Here is an 18,203-nt window from a genome sequence, read left to right as displayed (position 1 = left end):
CTTTGAAATTGAAGAGTCTGCACAATTTAGGCAAGAGATATAAGAAATTTGTATATGATGTAATGATCGAGGTAACTTCATATCTAATATCTATTGTATTTCATATATCATTTTTTTTTTATTAAACTCCGTGCTTAGTTGAGAGAGTAAGATATTAAGATAATGGCTAACATTTAAAATAATGGCTAATATTGATAGCATGTGTAAAAGAGGCTATTTTATTCACTTTTCCTTGAAGTGTACTAAGGAAGTCCCGCCAATAATGAAAAATGAAAAATAAAATATAAATTAATTCCCGCCAAAAATAAAAACTCACAAAAATTCACAATTATTTCGCCACAGCAGAAGCCATCAGTACCAGTAATGAAGAAATTTAAACGAGCACCGCCGCCGCCGCCGCCATCGTCGTCGTCGGCGACGCAAGGTCCTAAACCGTCAAAGCATGTGGTGCATATAGGTGGTATTTCGGTGGAGTTCCCATACCAACCCTACGGCACACAGTTAGCTTACATGAATCGAGTTATTGTGACACTCGATCGAGCACACAGGGATGGACATTCTCATGCGCTGCTTGAGTCTCCTACAGGTACGGGAAAGTCGCTTTCCCTTCTTTGCTCGACTCTTGCTTGGCAGCAGAACTGCAAGTCGAAGAATCGTTATTCTTATTTTACTCACTCTAAACCCGATCCGCAAGCCCTAGCTGATCCTATTGGTCACGGCGGTGGATTTATTCCTGAAACGCAGCCTTCAGGTACGTCATTTCTGTTACACTGTTACTCATTTGTATAATGATCAGCAATTGAAATGTAGGAACTGAAGGCTCAGAGGTGGAGCCAAATTTTTTTGTTTTATATGTTCTGAATAAATTATTTGTATATATGAAATGTTTGTTAAAAAAAATACAAAGTTTGAGCTAAAGCTATCGTTACTCCGCCCCCTATGAATGTGTATACTTCGATGACCATGAGCCCTTTTGAATTTAAGCTGTTGCAGAGTATCAATTACTAAACATTTCATTTCTGTATTCTCAGGGAACCCGGATACAGCTCCACCTGCTACAAGTAATGGGACGAAAAAGAAAAAAGCGGCACCTACCATCTTCTATGCCTCGTAAGATTCATATTTTTGAAAAAGTTTATCTGTCAATATTACTGGTCCCTTTATAAAATTGAATTGCTCAAGAGATCTTTACATGTGAACCAAGACATTAGTGTATGAATTTATACCCTATTTAAGAAGCAGCAAACTCTAGGCAAGCGAATTGGTGGAATTTGTATATTGAAAATCAGGCCATCTTCTTTTTCAAATGTAAATTCTCCATCACACACACACACACACACTCACTAGCACAAAGTAGGTGTGTCACAAAGCTTCACAAAGAATTGCATCTCCAATGAGGATAAAACGCTCAAACAATTTACTCGTATGTTAAGCTTGCACCAAAAAGGGTTAGGTATAAATAACCATTCTTCAATTTGTGTACTGCAATGTATTTATCTATAAAATATCTTTGACTTCCACTGGTCATGCTATGCACATAGGTACAATTCTCCAATGTTTCTTCACTCTTTCCACGCTGCATCCTCTCCATGCTACTAGCTATATCTTTTGATATCCTTGGCATTACCCACATTATAATTTCATATGCTTATTCATGTGGCCTATCATAATTTTGTGTACTTGGACCATTGTGACTCTTTCTGCAATTGAAAAATATTCTTAGGAGGACACATTCACAAATTTCTCAAGTGATTCGGGAATACAGAAAGACAAGTTATCGGGTGCCAATGGCTATACTGGTAGGTTGCCTGTTTTCTTACAATAAGTTATTATATTCTTTTCCAATCTTAGTCTTCATGTATCTTAGTGGAGATTCATATATCTGACCCAATTTGCTTGGGATGAGGCGTAGTTGTTATTAAAGCTAGCAATTTCAGCGCATAGTTAGAAAAATCATTCCATTTAACCCACATTTTAAAGAGTTGGATCACTTATATTTCAGTTGGGTAAGTAGGGGCTTCGGTCTGTTTTTAACCCATAAATTATTGACAAGTATGGGTAAAAAATGGGTATCCATATTTTACTAGAAAGTCAACTCAAAAATTGCACTCTAATGTTCTTATGTTGTTTACTTATATAAGATGATAGAAGAACCTTCCACTATGAAAAGAATTTTCATACAGCAGAATAGCCCAGATTTGCAATGAAACTAATAGAGCTTCAAAATCAACAATGTGAAAACCGCAAAAATAAATAAATGATTAGAACTGTCTAGTGTGTAATTAGTGATTTTGGTCTATCAGAATCACAACATAATATTCATTAATATGAAACATGAAAAGGAAATGAAAGAAATAAAGAATGAAACTTAACTGTAAAACAGAGAAGAAAGAAAAAAATGAAACTTGTGAAAATTAAGTTTTTTGTCTTTAGGAGATTAAGTGGGTTAGGACCATTTTATCCAACCCATTTTTTACCCATATTGATATAGGTTGGTTGCGATTCAATCCATTTTAGCTCAATCCATTTTCAAAAATCTTATCCAATTTGCTCATGTGCCACCCGTAGTTGTTGTTGTTATTGTTGTATGTTTCTTTCAGCTTGAGATTTTACTTGTTTGCTTTCTGTTCATCACCTTTCAGGCTTCACGAAAACACTACTGTACAAATGTGAATGTACGAGGTCAAGACAACATTGATGAACAATGGTGATTTTTCATATATACAAAATGTGCTTTTCTATCTCTTTTGTCCAATGTTGTAATGTTATGGCTGAAATTGCAGCAAGTTGTTATTAAAGGGTCAGGAGGCTGGATGCTCAGAATTCAAGTTAGTTTGACTTTCAACTGTTTATATCATCTATTCTTCTCTAGATTAAAAATTGAGGTGTTAATCATCTAATTTTTGAACAGGAATGCTCATAAAGTAAAAGGTCATCCATCCATTCAGAAAGGAGGGTGCCACGAGGCTCATGATATTGAAGATCTTGTTAAAGTTGGACAAATTGTCAAAGGTGACAGCCTCTGTGTAAAGTTTTCCCATTATTTTCCATGTGAGAGTGAACTTATCAGCAAATTATTATTCAATTTTCAGGCTGTTCTTACTTTGGAGCACGTTCCCTGGCTGATGATGCGGAGTTAGTGTTCTGTCCATACAACTATATCATCAATCCAGTTGTTAGAAGAGCAATGGAAGTAAATATAAAAGGAGCCATCATTATTCTCGATGAAGCCCAGTATGTATAGATATAAACCTCAGGAATGGTCATTGAATTTTGCCTGCTATGAAATGGAAAACTATATTAATTCATCTTTAGGTCTTGTGAATGGTCATTTTGTATATCCTACAATAAAATACTCTTTCTGATCCAAGTTGATAGATCTACTTTGCTATCAATCATTTTCAGAGTTTCATACACTGTTTCATCTTTTGAAAAATAAACTTCAGATATAGAGAACACTAGAAGAATTGCTTCAAGTAATAATTCGTTCCAGTTCAACATGTGAAGACACCTGTAAAAACTTACTTACTGATCATTTTGTAGTAGACTCATAGTGGGCTAATTCATGAATTGAATTAAATGGGGGCATTTTTATCAACCAGAAGTGAAACAGAAGAATTATTTCAAGACAGGATGCCTAAAGCACTAAAAGTATCAGATAAAAGTGATGATGCTTCATGAGAAGTATTGAAAAATTGATGTATCGTAAATTGAAATGAAGTCTATACATATCATTATTTTGACTAATTCTTTGTATATTGTTTTGTTTGGTGTGATATCTGCAGCAATATTGAAGACATTTGTCGTGATGCTGGTAGTGTTGATGTTGAGGAGGATATTTTGCTTCGTAAGCACGGACTAGCTTTTCTTCATGCCCTTTATTAGTCTTTTCTTTGGGCTTCATTAAATGAACACTGTACATCATCCATTTTAGTTCATCTCTTATCAGTTCTTGTTTTCTGGAAGAGTTGCAGATGGAACTGGAGCAACTCATACAATCTGATACAATGATTTACCAACCTTTGGTAGAAATGACGCAGGTGATTACTGCAAATTTGGAGCTCTGTTGATAGCTTATAGAGCTTTTTCTTCAGTTTGTGTATTCATGATTTTTCCAGGACATAAGGAGTTGGATTGCTAGGAAGAAAAATACTTTAGAAAAGCATGGTTTCCAACACTATGCCTCATGGTGAGTTATGATTTGCTTACTGATCCTGCTTCAGACGTTAAGCAGACAGGCGAAAATAAACATGTTATGTGAACAGATCAAGTTGTTATCATCATTATCATATGTTGGAGCATTAGATAGCAAAATGAATATCCATTACTTCTTTTTGTTAGGCTCTTTTGGATAATTGCAAGAGGTAAAGTGAGTATACAAGAATTAATTTTCTTGCATTTCCCTTGTATTTGGATGGTAAATTTTTTATGTAAACTTGATTCATACAATGGTATACAATGCTTTAGGATGTGGAAGGACTTTATCAATAACTCCATTTATCATCTTAGATAGGGAAATATATTTTTCATTTGAAGGGATACTTTGCCTTGATTTGTAGAAACTAAATTTTGCACGACTTTCTTTAGTCTACATCTTAGGATATTGAAAAAATGGGAATTGGAGTCAGTTACTCACTTCAATTTTGAAAAGCATGACTTTATCAGTGTTTAGGTTTTCATTTCATGCCTGACTTTGGTTATGTCATGTTATAGGACATTGATTCTAATTGTTCAGTGACTACAAAAGATCTTAGGTTTTGGCTTACTTAAACATTTATAGCTGCTGAAGCTGAATCATAAATCACAATTGTATATGGTGTAAAGCCTTCAAAGTTGACCTTTAACTATGATTATATATGCGAAAGAGAAGTACTCAAAATTCTACAGTTCGATTACAAAGTAGATCTAATCATATTTTCAAACAAGATGGAAGCTATTGCAAATACTTAGTTAACTTGAAGTTTCTGACTCAAGGTGTTTCATGATCAAACATTTGTCTGGACAACAATGCTTCTGGTTGTAACTAGTTCTCCCAATCTACCTGTGCATGTTGTGCGTATAGTTCTTTGAGCAGCATATATACATTTATGTATCTCATCTGCTCCAACTTAATTTGTAGTTGGACTGGTGACAAGGCCTTGAAAGAGCTACAAGAAGCCAATGTGACGAAGCAGTGCTTTCCAATTTTACAGGAATGTGCCTCAAAGGTACATTCTTGCTGATGCTGGTCTCTTTAGATTTAAAATATTGAATTTGGATGGCTGGTTTTAAAAGTCCCATTTTTGTTGAGGAAATGGGTTGTGACCTTATTTGATCTTGAGCAACCCTTCCCCATGAGCTAGCTTTTGAGGCTGAGTAATCATCATCATTCCACGACTTTTACTTAAGATTGAGTTAGGCCCAAAGTCCATTTCTTCACATTGGAGTGGTATATAAGGACATGCATAATTATCCTTATCATTGCTCTTGCTCTCACCCTAATCTCTTATCAATTTTTCTTTCTTTCCCTGAAGGCCATCAAAGCTGCCTCTGAAGCAGAGCCAGGGACAGATCATTTGAGTGGCATGGCAGCATCTGTATTAGAAGGCACTGCACCTTATTTTAAATTTCAAATTGCTTATCTTTTAAAGGAATGTTCTTTATATATATATATATATATTGACTATGAGAATCATTCAGGACTAGTCTCCTCACTTAGTTACTTCTTCTCGGGAGATGGGCTTCATGTATGTGATTATCAGCTAGCTTTACAACGCTATGTCAAGAAAAGTCCTGGTAAGTACGGATATCTGTGAGGAACATGCTGGTTATTGTTCCTGTCTTCAGGTACACAAGGTCTCCAGTTGATCTTGTTAGACTAAATTGCATAGATCATTTAACCTATTTTGTGATAAATTTACTCAACGTCGAATACAGATATTCGTAATAAATTGTAACAAGAAATGCTTTGCCTGCAATGGTAAGTTTTTGTAATAAGCATGTTTTTGAAGTGTTCTTTCTTCAAAAGAACTTGGTATTCTAAATGCTTTTGCAGGGCATAAAGGATCTGAGGGTTTATTGAAAATTTTCCTGATCACTAAAACAAGTAGATATACTTGGTGATTCGTTCTGTTCTGTTAAAGGAGGTGAAAGCCCTTTAACTCCATCATGGGAACAGACGAGAAGGAAATCTCTATGCCTCAGACATGCCTCTATTATGTGAAGCGCCTCAAGCTTCAACCACCATGCAAAAACAATAGGAAGAGAAACAGATGTTTTTGTTTGGTTATGACATGATGAGCAACACTGATGGAAATTCTAAGAATATAGTCATAATGCTCTCATCCTTAGGCTAGAGAATCTAATTCATTTTTGTGATATTTGATTTGTTAGGCTAGAGAATCTAATTTATTTCTTGATATTTGATTTGCTTATGCTACTATAACTCTATGAATGTGCAGGAACTGCAGTTGGTAGCTGGACACAAACTTTTAGTTTGTGGTGCCTAAATCCAGCAGTTGTATTCAGAGAAATTGCTGATTCTTGTCTATCAGTGATCTTAACATCAGGGTATGTTCAATATCATGCAGCTTATGGCAACTTCATTCAAGCACTAATTATTGGTGGTGTTTTGGATGATTTAGACTATTCCTCTGATTTGCAGCAAACTTAATAACCTGTCAAACAAAACTTTAAAGTCAGTGGTGCATGGTTTAGTTTCATGAATATTTAACATATGCCAAATGTTTCTTGTCTCTGTTCATTTTGCTTGTTTATAATCTATCCTTGCACATCCTTATTTTTGCCTTCTCCTGCCCTTGTACTTGTGGTACCTCTGAATGACAATTTTGAAAAACTGCTGCTGTTGAAGTTTCAGTATTTTCGTTTCTGTTGTGCATCATTACTTCTTTTGTTACAGGACTCTATCACCAATGGATTCATTTTCCTCTGAACTTGGTGTTATTTTTGGTACTTCTCTGGAAGCTCCACATGTTATAGACGTTGAATCACAGGTATTTTAACATTTGACATTGTTTTGGGATCTGCTGGAGTTCGGATTTTAGTTTAAAGATAAACTCAATGCCAATCTATGAATTACAGTTATGTGCTGCTGTAATCTCGAGAGGACCAAGAAATTATCCGTTGAATGCAAGTTTCAAAACAGCTGATTCATATGCTTTTCAGGTATTATGTGATATTCATGCTAAGTTTTTGTTTGTCAATATGTACTTCCCTCCTTGTCTGACACTGCAGCATTCACCGTGAAGGATGCACTTGGCACTTCTTTGGAGGAAATATGCAAGATTGTTCCAGGTGGTTGTCTGGTATTTTTTCCTAGCTATAAGTTGATGGAGAAACTAAGCAGTCGCTGGAAAGAAACAGGTCAATGGGCCCGACTTAATGCTCGAAAGCCAATTTTTACTGGTAAGAAACATTAAGTCCATTCTTTGAACATCAGTAGGATATTTGCCTATAAACAGGCAGCAAAAGTGTAAAGATTATCCAGACTATTCATCATGCTTTTTCATTGATGCATTAGAAATATGCTTGTCAATTGTTGATCTTTGCTGGTGCAATTAATTTTTTTTAATGGCTTTGTTTTTCTTTAGAGCCAAGAGGGGGTCAAGAAGAATTTGAATCAGTTTTAAATGGTTACTACAGTTCTATTAACCAAAGGGAAAAACTAGTGGTGGGAAGAAAGAAAAAGGCAAAAGGGTCAGCTCTTAGTGACGGTACTCCACTTGAAGTTTCAAATGAAAACAAGAAAGAGGGAGCTGCTTTTCTTGCTGTTTGTCGAGGAAAGGTACATCAGGGTCAATTCCGCCTGTCAAGTTGTAAAATTTTTCTAGCATTTAAATCATCAAAAATGGCTACCTTGTGGAAGTTCAGTCTCACTACACTGTCTGGTCCAACTGCCCACATGCCAGTTGGCAACATTGATCTGATCACAACCCATCCTGCTCTTCTATTCTCCAAGTCGTTGCATCTGTAATCGCCTTATTTACAATGATAAACTTACAATATTATCAAGGAAATTAGTCTCTTTTATTTGACATGACTTGCACTATTCCAGTATGACTTGAATACAACTGTTTTAAAAAGTTAAATAGCACTAAGAGACTAAGAAAAGAGTTAGGACTAACGAGAAAGGATTTTTATTTATGAAAAAGCTTTTAGGCACTTTTTGTATCTCTTTCTCCACGTTGGAAGCAAAGAAAAATAAAACTTTGGCCACTCACTTTTTTCTGTATGACTATTGAAGCTTGAAAAGATAGCATATCTGAATACGCTAGTGCGTTCTGCAGGTTTCTGAAGGCATAGACTTTTCTGACGAGAAGGCTCGTGTAGTTGTATCCTTTTTTCTGTCTTTGAATTATGTTACTATTTGTCTCCTCACTCCTGGAATCTGATAGAGGACGGCTGAAATTCTGGAAGCAACTCGTTATATTTCTATGTGAAATCTTATTGGTGGCAATTCCTTTTTTATATTGCAAGTATATTTGCATGGGCTTTTAGCTCCATAGTTTTCGGGTGTCATTATTTTCTTAACTAAATTAGATAATTGTTGGGATTCCCTTTCCAAACATGTAAGGAATCTCTCTTCATATGAATTCTATTGATTCATTTATGTTTCAGTGACTAATATGGAGCTCACTGTCCATCAGAAATGATATGAAAGTCGATCTTAAGAAGAAGTTCAACAATACTTATAAGTCATCCAAAAATCTTCTGAGTGGGAGTGAGTGGTATTGTAATCAAGCCTTCAGAGCTCTTAACCAGGCTACAGGTAGGCTGTAGGCAATACCTCTGTTAACTTTCTAAACATCTCCGTGTTGAAAATTCTTTTTTTAATCACATATATTGCAATTAGCAAGAGAATATTCTTCGACTTAAACATCATTGTTATCACATATATCACAGATTCATCAACTTGGTGTTTGTCATAGACCAACATATCATGGATACTCGTTCAATCTGTTTCTTTTTGCTTTCATTTCCATCATCATACGGCTGGGTGAATATTATGCCTCTAATCAGGTTCAGCAAAATCCAGACCCCCGAGTATCTTCTAGGCTAATTTGAGTCATTTTTGCTATCACAAAACAACTCAGATTCACATAGTTATTTAAAAGGAAAAAAGGTTACCATAATCTGATTGTTGACTTTTACACAAACTCAGTTTGATCATTCCTTGTTCTGCACTCATTTTCCCTGAAAAATCCTCTTGATCCGGGACTTATTTCTCTGTGTGAGAGTTTGCCCTTTCTGTACATGTAATCTTGTGGCTGGGCACGTGTCAATCTACATGTTTTTATTTCCTCATTGAATGTTATATGTGTAGGATGCTATCTATACAAGTAAAATATTTTGCAATGAATTGGTTCATATAGGGATGGCTGCCTAGCTTCTTTGGATTCAAGTACAATGAAAAGCTACAAAAGTTTCTTTAATGATATATTTTTGCAACAAACAGATAACTTGAAATAGTAGTTTAAGTGAAGTGTGATGTCATATAAGATCATGCATATAACTTCAAGAGGTAACTAATGTGTGCAATTTATTTCAAAAATGTCATAACACTACATATGGAATATGTAAGTATGGGCCAAAATAAAGTGAATGGACATTAAAAAGTTTGATCACATTTCAATGTTTTTTCAAAGAGATTTCACTTAGTAATCACTAACTGAAATTGAGAAAAATTGTGTTCAATCATTCCTATTCTCCTTCCATCCATTTACAAGCCCCCAATAGCCATATATGTCTTAGTTATCAAAGACTTCCCAATAAAGTTTGTCTTTGTTGTATGATTAGTTTGTAATCCAATAAATTCTCTTAATGATGTTCACATATTGGTTATGATATAATTTTTTCTTTTGCTTTGCAGGTCGTTGCATTCGCCATAGATTTGACTATGGAGCTGTGATCTTTTTAGGTACTTACATTATTCCTTCTTTGATTGCGTAAAAGAAAAAGAAGAAAGATTTTTTCTTTGCCAAGTTGGTGAGTACGAAGAAAAATGCATTTCTTATTGCCGTATAAAAACTTCTAAGTGCTCATATTTAGTACTTAAAGGACACATGTTAACACTCATATTCAAGTTGGAGCATATAGATCAACAACATAAAGCTGAAATCCCACATGTGGGATTTGGGGAGGGTACAATGTAGGCCTTATCTTACCTCTCAAAGGTAGAGAGGTTGTTCCAGATGGTTTTTTGGCTCAAAAGGGAAGTATCCTACACATGCTTGTAAGAAAGGAGACAACAAAGTAGCAATACACCAAACAAATGCAGCAACGAAATAATAATACACATTGATCAAGAAGAAACTATGCGATAACTATGCAACATTGGTTTATTAAAAAAACTATGCAACATTCGGTTACCTGCTAACTTTCTATCCTAATCCTTAACCTCAATAACTTCCTACCTCAGGTCATGTCCTCAATTAACTGAAGCTGCGATTTGTCCTATTTAATCACCATGCTTTAATTCTTCTTCGGCCTATATTGACCTCTCTAATTTCTTGCTGCAACCAACCTATCTTTACCAACGCTTTGCACCTCCTTTTCACATGCATGAACCATCTCAATCTCCTTTCCCTCATCTTATTTGTCACTGATGCCACTTCCACTTTACCCCGTATAACTTCGTTCCTAATCATATCTCTCTGAGTATGCACATTCATCTGAACATCCTCATCTCCGCTACCTTTATTTATCTTAGCGTGAGTTATCTTGATTGACCAACACTCTACCCTGTACTACAATATTGGTCTAACCGGGCTCAATTCTCTCTTCTTGCCCGTGTACTACAACAATCTCCTTACAAAATGGATTGTTTATGTAGTTGATCACTGCAGCATGAATCCAAATTGGTTCGCAGAGATGGACATACTCTTCCTATTCTTCATCTATACCACCCCCTTCAGACTTTCATAGTGTGCTATAGTACCTTGATACTGCTATAGTTATCCTAGTTTTGGATCTCACCATTGTTCTTGTACAATATAACCATTCTACTCCACCTCCTTCCCACTGGCATTTTATCTGTCCTAAATATGACATTGAACAACCCAGTCAGCCACTCCACTGCCTCTCCTGCTTTCCTTCAAAAACCCAGGGAGTTCTCCTCTGGCCGAATCTCTCTTCCACTTTTATCTTACAAATAACTCCCTTAACCTTTGCAACCTTTATGCATCTACAATACCCAAAATCTCTACGTCTCTAAGCACCGAATTATAAGTCTCTTTTTGGAGCATATAGATCATGTGACCCAAATTTGTCCCAAAAAAAATAAAATTGGAATATTTGGTCCTTGAGTGCTGTAGTGCACATATTCACCAACTAACCTTTTGAAGTAACAAGATTTAGTGGAGAATAATTAGCAGTCTACTTTCTAACCTAGTGACGATAATTTTGATTTTCTTGACCTTCTCATAGAACATTGAGTTAGAAGTGATGTGTGTCATAATTTTGACTATTGCAAATCCATTATATGACTTCTCCAAACTTCAACTCTTCAAGTATATCTGAATGACTCAACAAAGTTTTCATGTCATGCCATATAGGAAACAAGGAATATTACCTCTTTTTGAGATAGACTATTTTATGGCTTGTTTTTTCCTCAGACTGACCATTTCAATCATTCTTCATATGATCTTTTTCAGTAATCTCGGATAGAACACTCTCTCTCTCTCTCCACCCTCCTTTTCCACCTTTTTGAGTACTTCTAAGTGATTACAATTTGTTGCATTGTTTTGAAAAAGAATACATCAATGTCTTTTGATAGTTTTGAATAATTTGCTGATTTTCTCTATCCTTGCGTATATTAGTTGTGTTATCTCTATATACAATATATTTCTTCTTCTTTCATGTAGATGAACGTTTCTGTGAGGCAAGGAATAGAGCTTATATTTCAAAGTGGTTGCGGAATTCAATAAGACATCACAGCAACTTTGACAAGTCAATGGAAGAACTGAAATCCTTTTTCAGAGATGTCAAAGTACTCATTGACAACCTTTAAAAATCATGACAGCTATTGTTCTCTGCATCAGTGCACTGTCTCTTTTGAAGTTTCCAATATTTTTCTCTTTTTGATTCTTTTTAGTTATTAACTCAGAAACCTTTTCTAAAAACTCTAAACAGGAGCGTGTTGGCAAGGCAGCCAGTTCCATACAAAGTTCTGTTGTTGATAATGAAGAAAATGCTTTTGTTACCAATAGTATAAGAACCAGGCAGAAAAACCAGAAGTTCGGCACTTCTGATGTGAAAGGGCTTAAGGAGGAAGAAAATTGTGCATTGATTTGTCAAAAAGCTCCGCTCCTATGTCAATCTTCATGTATTGATGCCATGTATAATACATCCTCCACTAAAATGAGAATTGATGCCCCTCATTTGATGTTAAATGATGATGAGGATTCTGATGGTCGAAGAGCTTACATTGATTTGGAATGTGATTCAGCATTTTCGTCTAGGTGAAACATGAATCTTTAATGCGTTGTGTCTGCTACTTTCAGTCCTTTCATTCAGTTCAAAAAATTCTGCGAGCTCACTTATGAATTTCTATTTGCAGGTTCTCTGGAGATCCATTGATAGTTTCACACGCTGCTGACCCTCAATTAACTATTGTAAAAGAAACTCCTGCTACTGATGACATCATTCACATTTCTAGTCCTCAATCCTTCTCCAAGGATGAATATTCTTCCTCAACCATCATTCAAGCATCTAGTGACCTTTCAGACCACTTGGCAAATCATTCTACAACTCACCAAAAAACTGAGTTGGGTTGTAAGTCTCCCTGTTTGACGATTACTCCTCAAAAAGATGTCTATACAAAAGCAAACATGATATCATTTGATGTTGAATCGCCAATTAACTCGAGCGTCAATTCTCATGTTGGGAAAAGGATAAAACGTCTGGATTTGTCATCCATAGTTCATCTTGATGCAGAAGAATTTGATACTCAGATGACCAAGATTCCCATGCATGATAGTTCTACATGTAAATCAAGGAAGTTTAAAGATGCGAACCAGATGATTGATTCTAGTTCGAGAATTAGTCAATTAGATAAGGAACTGGAGAAGTCCAAATCTCCTTGGTCATCAGTCTTGAATAACTATGAGACATCAGTCGTGCAGTCTAATCTTGCTATGTACGAAAGACTACAGATATTTTGCTCACTTTGCAACAATCCTCTAGGGCTTCCTGAGAATAATTTATTTGTTGTGTGCTCACGAACTTTGTCAACAAAAACTCACTTAAAATCTCTTTGGAAGGGTCAACCAGAGACCCCTGGTCTGAGCAGACACAGTATACCTATTCTCATAGCTAACTTTTCGTCTGTTGATCAACGCATCTATGAAAGAACCAGTGACAATTTATCTGTTCAGGGGATTTGGTGCAAAGAAGATGGCTGTGTTTTCAAAACTATTTTCTGTCCCTTCTGTGTAAATTCCAGACATTGTCTTGGTGTACAGGTCATGGCTTCTGATGCGTCTAATGTCCAGTTACTAAATAAGGTATTTATCTTTCCACCACTACAGTACTGGTTGCAGGGTTTTAACTGGTTCAGTTTCTAAACTAAAACTTGAACATTTTCTTTTTAAGATATTTTCCATTTTCACCATTTGTTTTCTGTGAAGGTGCTGCTTTATTGTGATTGCTTGATGATAAAGGAGCCTGAAGCGTCAAGAAAGGTCAGTGAGTCCTTTGCTCATTCCTTGGCAAGTGACCTAGAATGTGTATGGGAAATATTTAAGCAGAGTTGAGTATCATATAATCTGTCTATTGATAGATCAATGCATCATGACTTAGATAGTGATCATGCAGATCAAGAGCTAATACATGATGTTTCCTGTGAACTAATATAGTTCTGAATCATTCACCTCTAAACCTGTAATAGACCGTCCAAGTTTCCGTTTATCTCAATTCTGTTTCGGATCTATTTCTTTGATGTCCATGAAGATATTGCGTAGGATATACATTATTAGATTCAGTCTTTACCGGATTCATCCTGTTTGTGCATGCGCATGAAACTTAATTCCTCAACTGCCATTAAACCTACTGTTTGAGGCTGGATATAAACTCTAGATAGAAGAATACTTGATTATTTGCCACTTAAAATCCATCACTAAAGATACTAATCTCCACCTAGTTACTTTGGTACTAGCCTACCGACTAATTTAATGTGTTGATATGGTACTTTTTGGTGCTTTCTGACAAATGAAATGAACACCAAAAGTTCCAGTGGGTCAGTAGATTATTCATCCTGTCAAATTTGTGCCTTTTTTTCCTTCTCTCTTACTGATGTTGCCTGTATGAGCTTAATTTAGGAATTATCTCCATCCAACAATTTAAGCTCTGATAGAGGTCTCTCTTCCATTGAGAGTTTCACATTTACTCCTGAGCAGCAGAACCTTGGAGGATGGAGAACTACAAAATCCAAGGTTAGGACATATATTTGGATATAGTTTAACATTGTTAACCTAATGGTCTATCGGAAACAATCTCTCTACCTTTGAGGTAGGGGTAAGGTTTACATACAGACATTTTGTAAGACTACATCGAATATGTTATTGTTAACCTAATATCTTATATTCATAAATAAACTTATTATGCAGATGCGATTACCAAAAAGGAGCATCTCATCTAGTGCACAGAGGTGATGCAGAACAACTTTTGGAGTTCACTAAATAGATGGTACTTTCTGAAAATGCTACCACATTATAAAGACTAACAATTTCTAGTACAGATCACAAGTTGTTTACAATATGAACTGTTTATGCAGAGTTAGATTCAAGATATTAACAGTTAGTCATCACCTTTTTGTTGGGCAAATATTTAGATTCCAGTTTTTTTTTTCATTTACATTGACATGAAATAGAGTGTACATATTGACCAGATACAGAAAATTGTGTTCTATATAATTTATTCAAGTTGTGAGACTTGTTCGTTGAAGTAAAGATGATTGGATTTTGTAATAGATGATATTCCTTGTATATGTTCCTTTCATTCTTTTCAATTGGTTTGTCAAAACCTTGGCTCTTCTTGTATCACTATTGATATCCCACTTGAAAATGTAATGTAAAGTTGACCACGTAAAAAAACACATTATAAAAGATACATTGATTAAATTAGAGATTATTTGACCTTGCGGTTTAAATATTAGAACAATCCATAGGAAGAAGCTTTTTCAAATTCATCTTATGAGTCAGGTCTTCCATTGCTGAAATTTATCGTTCAAAATTCATCTTATGAGTTGAGCCAGCCATTGCTGAAATTTATGGTTTAATAACCGTTCTCATTATTCTGCAACAACAGCTAAATCAGAAGTATTTTTTCTCATAACCGACAAGACCATGAACCCCTCCTTCAACTTGTGCTGCTCCTGTTCGGACCTGAAGAACCAGAGAGAGATAAAAGTTGGATTCCAATGAACTATGAGAGCTAAGATGATTATGCTCTTTCAATTCGTTAAAATATAACAATGATCGAGGATGAAGATACAAACCTCTAGCCTCAATGAGCCTGATCTTAAGAGATGATGAGCAGACTGCAGCGAGGAAGCACCTAGATCCTGGAATCCTTGTTTTACAGCTTGCATTGTATAAGGAACAAACTTCAGAACAGTACCCTTATCAGCAACCGAACCAACGACACCCTGAGCAATCTTTAGTTTAGCAGTATCACCCAAGTATCTTGCATCGCTTCCTTTTGTCATTGCTTCCAAAGATCCCATACCTCGATACTTCTTCACACGGAGACCATTCTATCCTCGCCAAAAAGTTAACAATAGCACTAAGGGAACATTTGAGTAGAATACACTTGCAAATATGAACACAGAATGACCAAGGTCGCAATACAAAACTTACAATCAAACTGCTTTGTTAATGAATAATCAAAACTCTTAGTCACAGAAGCCAGATATACAATTGACATTTCGTGCCAAATTTGAGGGGCTATGTATTTGGCCTTAAACACAATCAAGTGAAACACCACACATCATCTTACATCCATAGTTTGGGAAGAGAAGAAAGAAATGAATACAAACAATGATTTCTTAAGATGGAGAAAGGGCGATATTAAGAACCATCAAAAAACATTTCTTAGCTTCTCATTCTATCTTCAACATCTAACAGATTCCCAGAGACTGGATTCATTTTGAGTACAAACAATGGTTCTCTTTTGGAGAAATGTGACAGGAAACAACAAAGAACAATTCTTAGTCTTCTAGTTTATTGTTTTTCAGTCTTGCTATGCATTCTTGATTTGACTTATCAATACACAATTTTAATGATAATGACCCGAGTTCTCATACCTCCAACGGAGAAATTTTAAATCAAGGGAAGCTGGATAGGCAACAATATGCTAAGCCTGCAGGTTCTCCAGATACAGCTAAAGCACTCTTTAGATATATCCTGGAAGGAACTTTTGCAGACAAGAGTATAAAAGGATTGAGAATCCTGTAGTACCTTATTTTCATAAGTGCCAGGAGCTTCATTGCTTCCAGCCAAGAAGCTCCCCATCATGACAGTTGATGCTCCAAGCGACAATGCCTTCACGATATGGCCAGAATTAGAAATCCCACCATCAGCGATAACAGGAACACCATGCTGCTCAGCAATTGATGACACCTTGTAAACAGCAGTCGCCTACGGAAAAATTGACAGAGATATAAGTTCCTTGGAAAGAGAGAATGCAAGTTTAAATTCAGTTGTACAGCCAGCGAGTTCCCTGGATGTTTTCATACTTCGTTCCTTCCCAATCGTTTTACTTATGCTCATGTCTATATTGATAGTGACCATCTTTGTATTCAGTTATACAGAGGGAAATTTAACAAAATAAATCAACTACAATGAATAAAACAAAAACCAGCTCCAATCCAATAACTCACCTGTCCACGACCCACAGCACAAACTTCTTGAGTGGTACAGATGGACCCGGAGCCCATCCCGACTCTCAGTCCATCTACATCATGCTTAATCAAGTTCTCCGCTTGGTACTTAGTGACTATATTTCCACCAATCACATCCAAGTGAGGATAAGTATGTTTCACATACTTGATCATATTAATCTGATACTCTGAGTTCCCTTGCGAGCTATCAATCACGAGAGCGTTAATCCCAGCTTTCACCAAATGCTCCAGCCTCTCTTTATCAGAATCCCTCGTCCCTATTGCTGCACCCACCAAGAACTTCCCGTCTGTCCCTAAAGACGGCAAACCCAATTTGGGAAGCGAATTCATTCTCTCCAAGTCAGTAGCTGTCACCAAATTGACCACTTCCCTATCCTTTTCATTCACCAATGGTACAAAGTCCAGCTTTTTAGATGCTATGTAGCCTGCTACGTCCTCAAAATTATAGCTTGAAGGCAGAGTGACCGGAGAAACGTTCATATAATCAGAAATTCTAGCTTGCTTGTCACTCAAACCGTTCCAAGTAGACTTACACACAACTCCTAAAAATTTGGATTCCTTAGTTCCTGACTCAGTGACGAAAATACAAGGAGAGTTACCGAATTCATCAGCAGAATGGATAGAATCGGAAGGGGAAGCAAATATCAAATCCGATGAGAAAGGGATTTGATGAGACTTAGCAGCGCGGATAATAGAAGCTTGTTGCGAAATGGTGTTGTTGTAGTGAACGATACCTATACCACCTAGCGCCGCCATTCCTACGGTCATGGAGGTCTCAGTGACGGTGTCCATCGGAGAAGCTACGCATGGGATGGAAAGGGAAATATTGCGGCTGAGCTTAGTAGAGAGGTTGACGGCATCGGTAGGGAAGTCGATGAAACCAGGGAGGAAGATGACATCGTCGTAGGTATAGGAGTAGCCTTGATTGAACAACTTCTCTGCTGAAAACCCGTCGTCGTTCATGGTGGCGGCGATGCGGCGGTAATGGTGGCAGAAAAGGGTTTTTAGGGTTCCGCTGTTTAATAGAATTTCAAGGTGAAATCAAATAGCAAGTGATAAAAGGGAGGTATTGTTATCGGAAGTAAGTTAGATCGAAATCGAATTAAAATCGATAAAATTAAAAAAAGTTATTGATTTATTAATAATGGGCTATTAGTTTTGTAATTTTTATAATGATTTTGATTTTCTTTTTATTATTAGGTTATTACTTTTTGAGAGTTTGAGATTTTTTCTTAACGATATATATTAAAATCACAAAAGTAAGTAAATAATTATATTTATACGATTTTGCATATAAAGTTCTAAA

At 36.1% G+C, this 18,203-nt stretch overlaps 2 protein-coding genes across 3 annotated transcripts; one reads left to right on the top strand and one right to left on the bottom strand.

The window, feature by feature from the left end:
- The first annotated feature begins 319 nt into the window (after window positions 1–319).
- Window positions 320–14,981, top strand: LOC101255547 (uncharacterized). Of its 2 annotated transcripts, XM_019216044.3 has the most exons (29): window positions 320–751; window positions 1,032–1,110; window positions 1,724–1,799; window positions 2,643–2,707; window positions 2,784–2,828; window positions 2,912–3,012; window positions 3,093–3,234; window positions 3,786–3,847; window positions 3,967–4,040; window positions 4,119–4,189; window positions 5,120–5,207; window positions 5,514–5,586; window positions 5,680–5,775; window positions 6,441–6,549; window positions 6,899–6,992; window positions 7,081–7,164; window positions 7,248–7,404; window positions 7,590–7,783; window positions 8,286–8,330; window positions 8,539–8,567; window positions 8,646–8,767; window positions 9,869–9,916; window positions 11,862–11,986; window positions 12,130–12,458; window positions 12,557–13,502; window positions 13,626–13,679; window positions 14,316–14,429; window positions 14,604–14,682; window positions 14,771–14,981. In XM_019216044.3, the coding sequence occupies exons 1-28, from the start codon at window positions 364–366 to the stop codon at window positions 14,646–14,648; spliced, it is 3,855 nt and encodes a 1,284-aa protein (XP_019071589.1). In that variant the 5' UTR covers window positions 320–363; the 3' UTR covers window positions 14,649–14,682; window positions 14,771–14,981. The 2 variants fall into 2 exon arrangements, with proteins under 2 accessions (XP_019071589.1, XP_019071588.1); XM_019216043.3 differs by having other exon boundaries at window positions 14,604–14,981.
- A 112-nt stretch (window positions 14,982–15,093) lies between these two features.
- LOC101266279 (inosine-5'-monophosphate dehydrogenase 2) lies at window positions 15,094–18,203 on the bottom strand. Its single transcript, XM_004249168.5, has 4 exons — window positions 16,877–18,203; window positions 16,455–16,634; window positions 15,494–15,751; window positions 15,094–15,380 (listed from the first exon to the last, which is right to left on the bottom strand). The coding sequence occupies exons 1-4, from the start codon at window positions 17,858–17,860 to the stop codon at window positions 15,309–15,311; spliced, it is 1,494 nt and encodes a 497-aa protein (XP_004249216.1). The 5' UTR covers window positions 17,861–18,203; the 3' UTR covers window positions 15,094–15,308.

Source organism: Solanum lycopersicum, chromosome 10 (genome assembly GCF_036512215.1).
Source record: "Solanum lycopersicum chromosome 10, SLM_r2.1".
Taxonomy (NCBI): domain Eukaryota; kingdom Viridiplantae; phylum Streptophyta; class Magnoliopsida; order Solanales; family Solanaceae; genus Solanum; species Solanum lycopersicum.
This window is presented reverse-complemented; position numbering and strand designations above follow the sequence as displayed.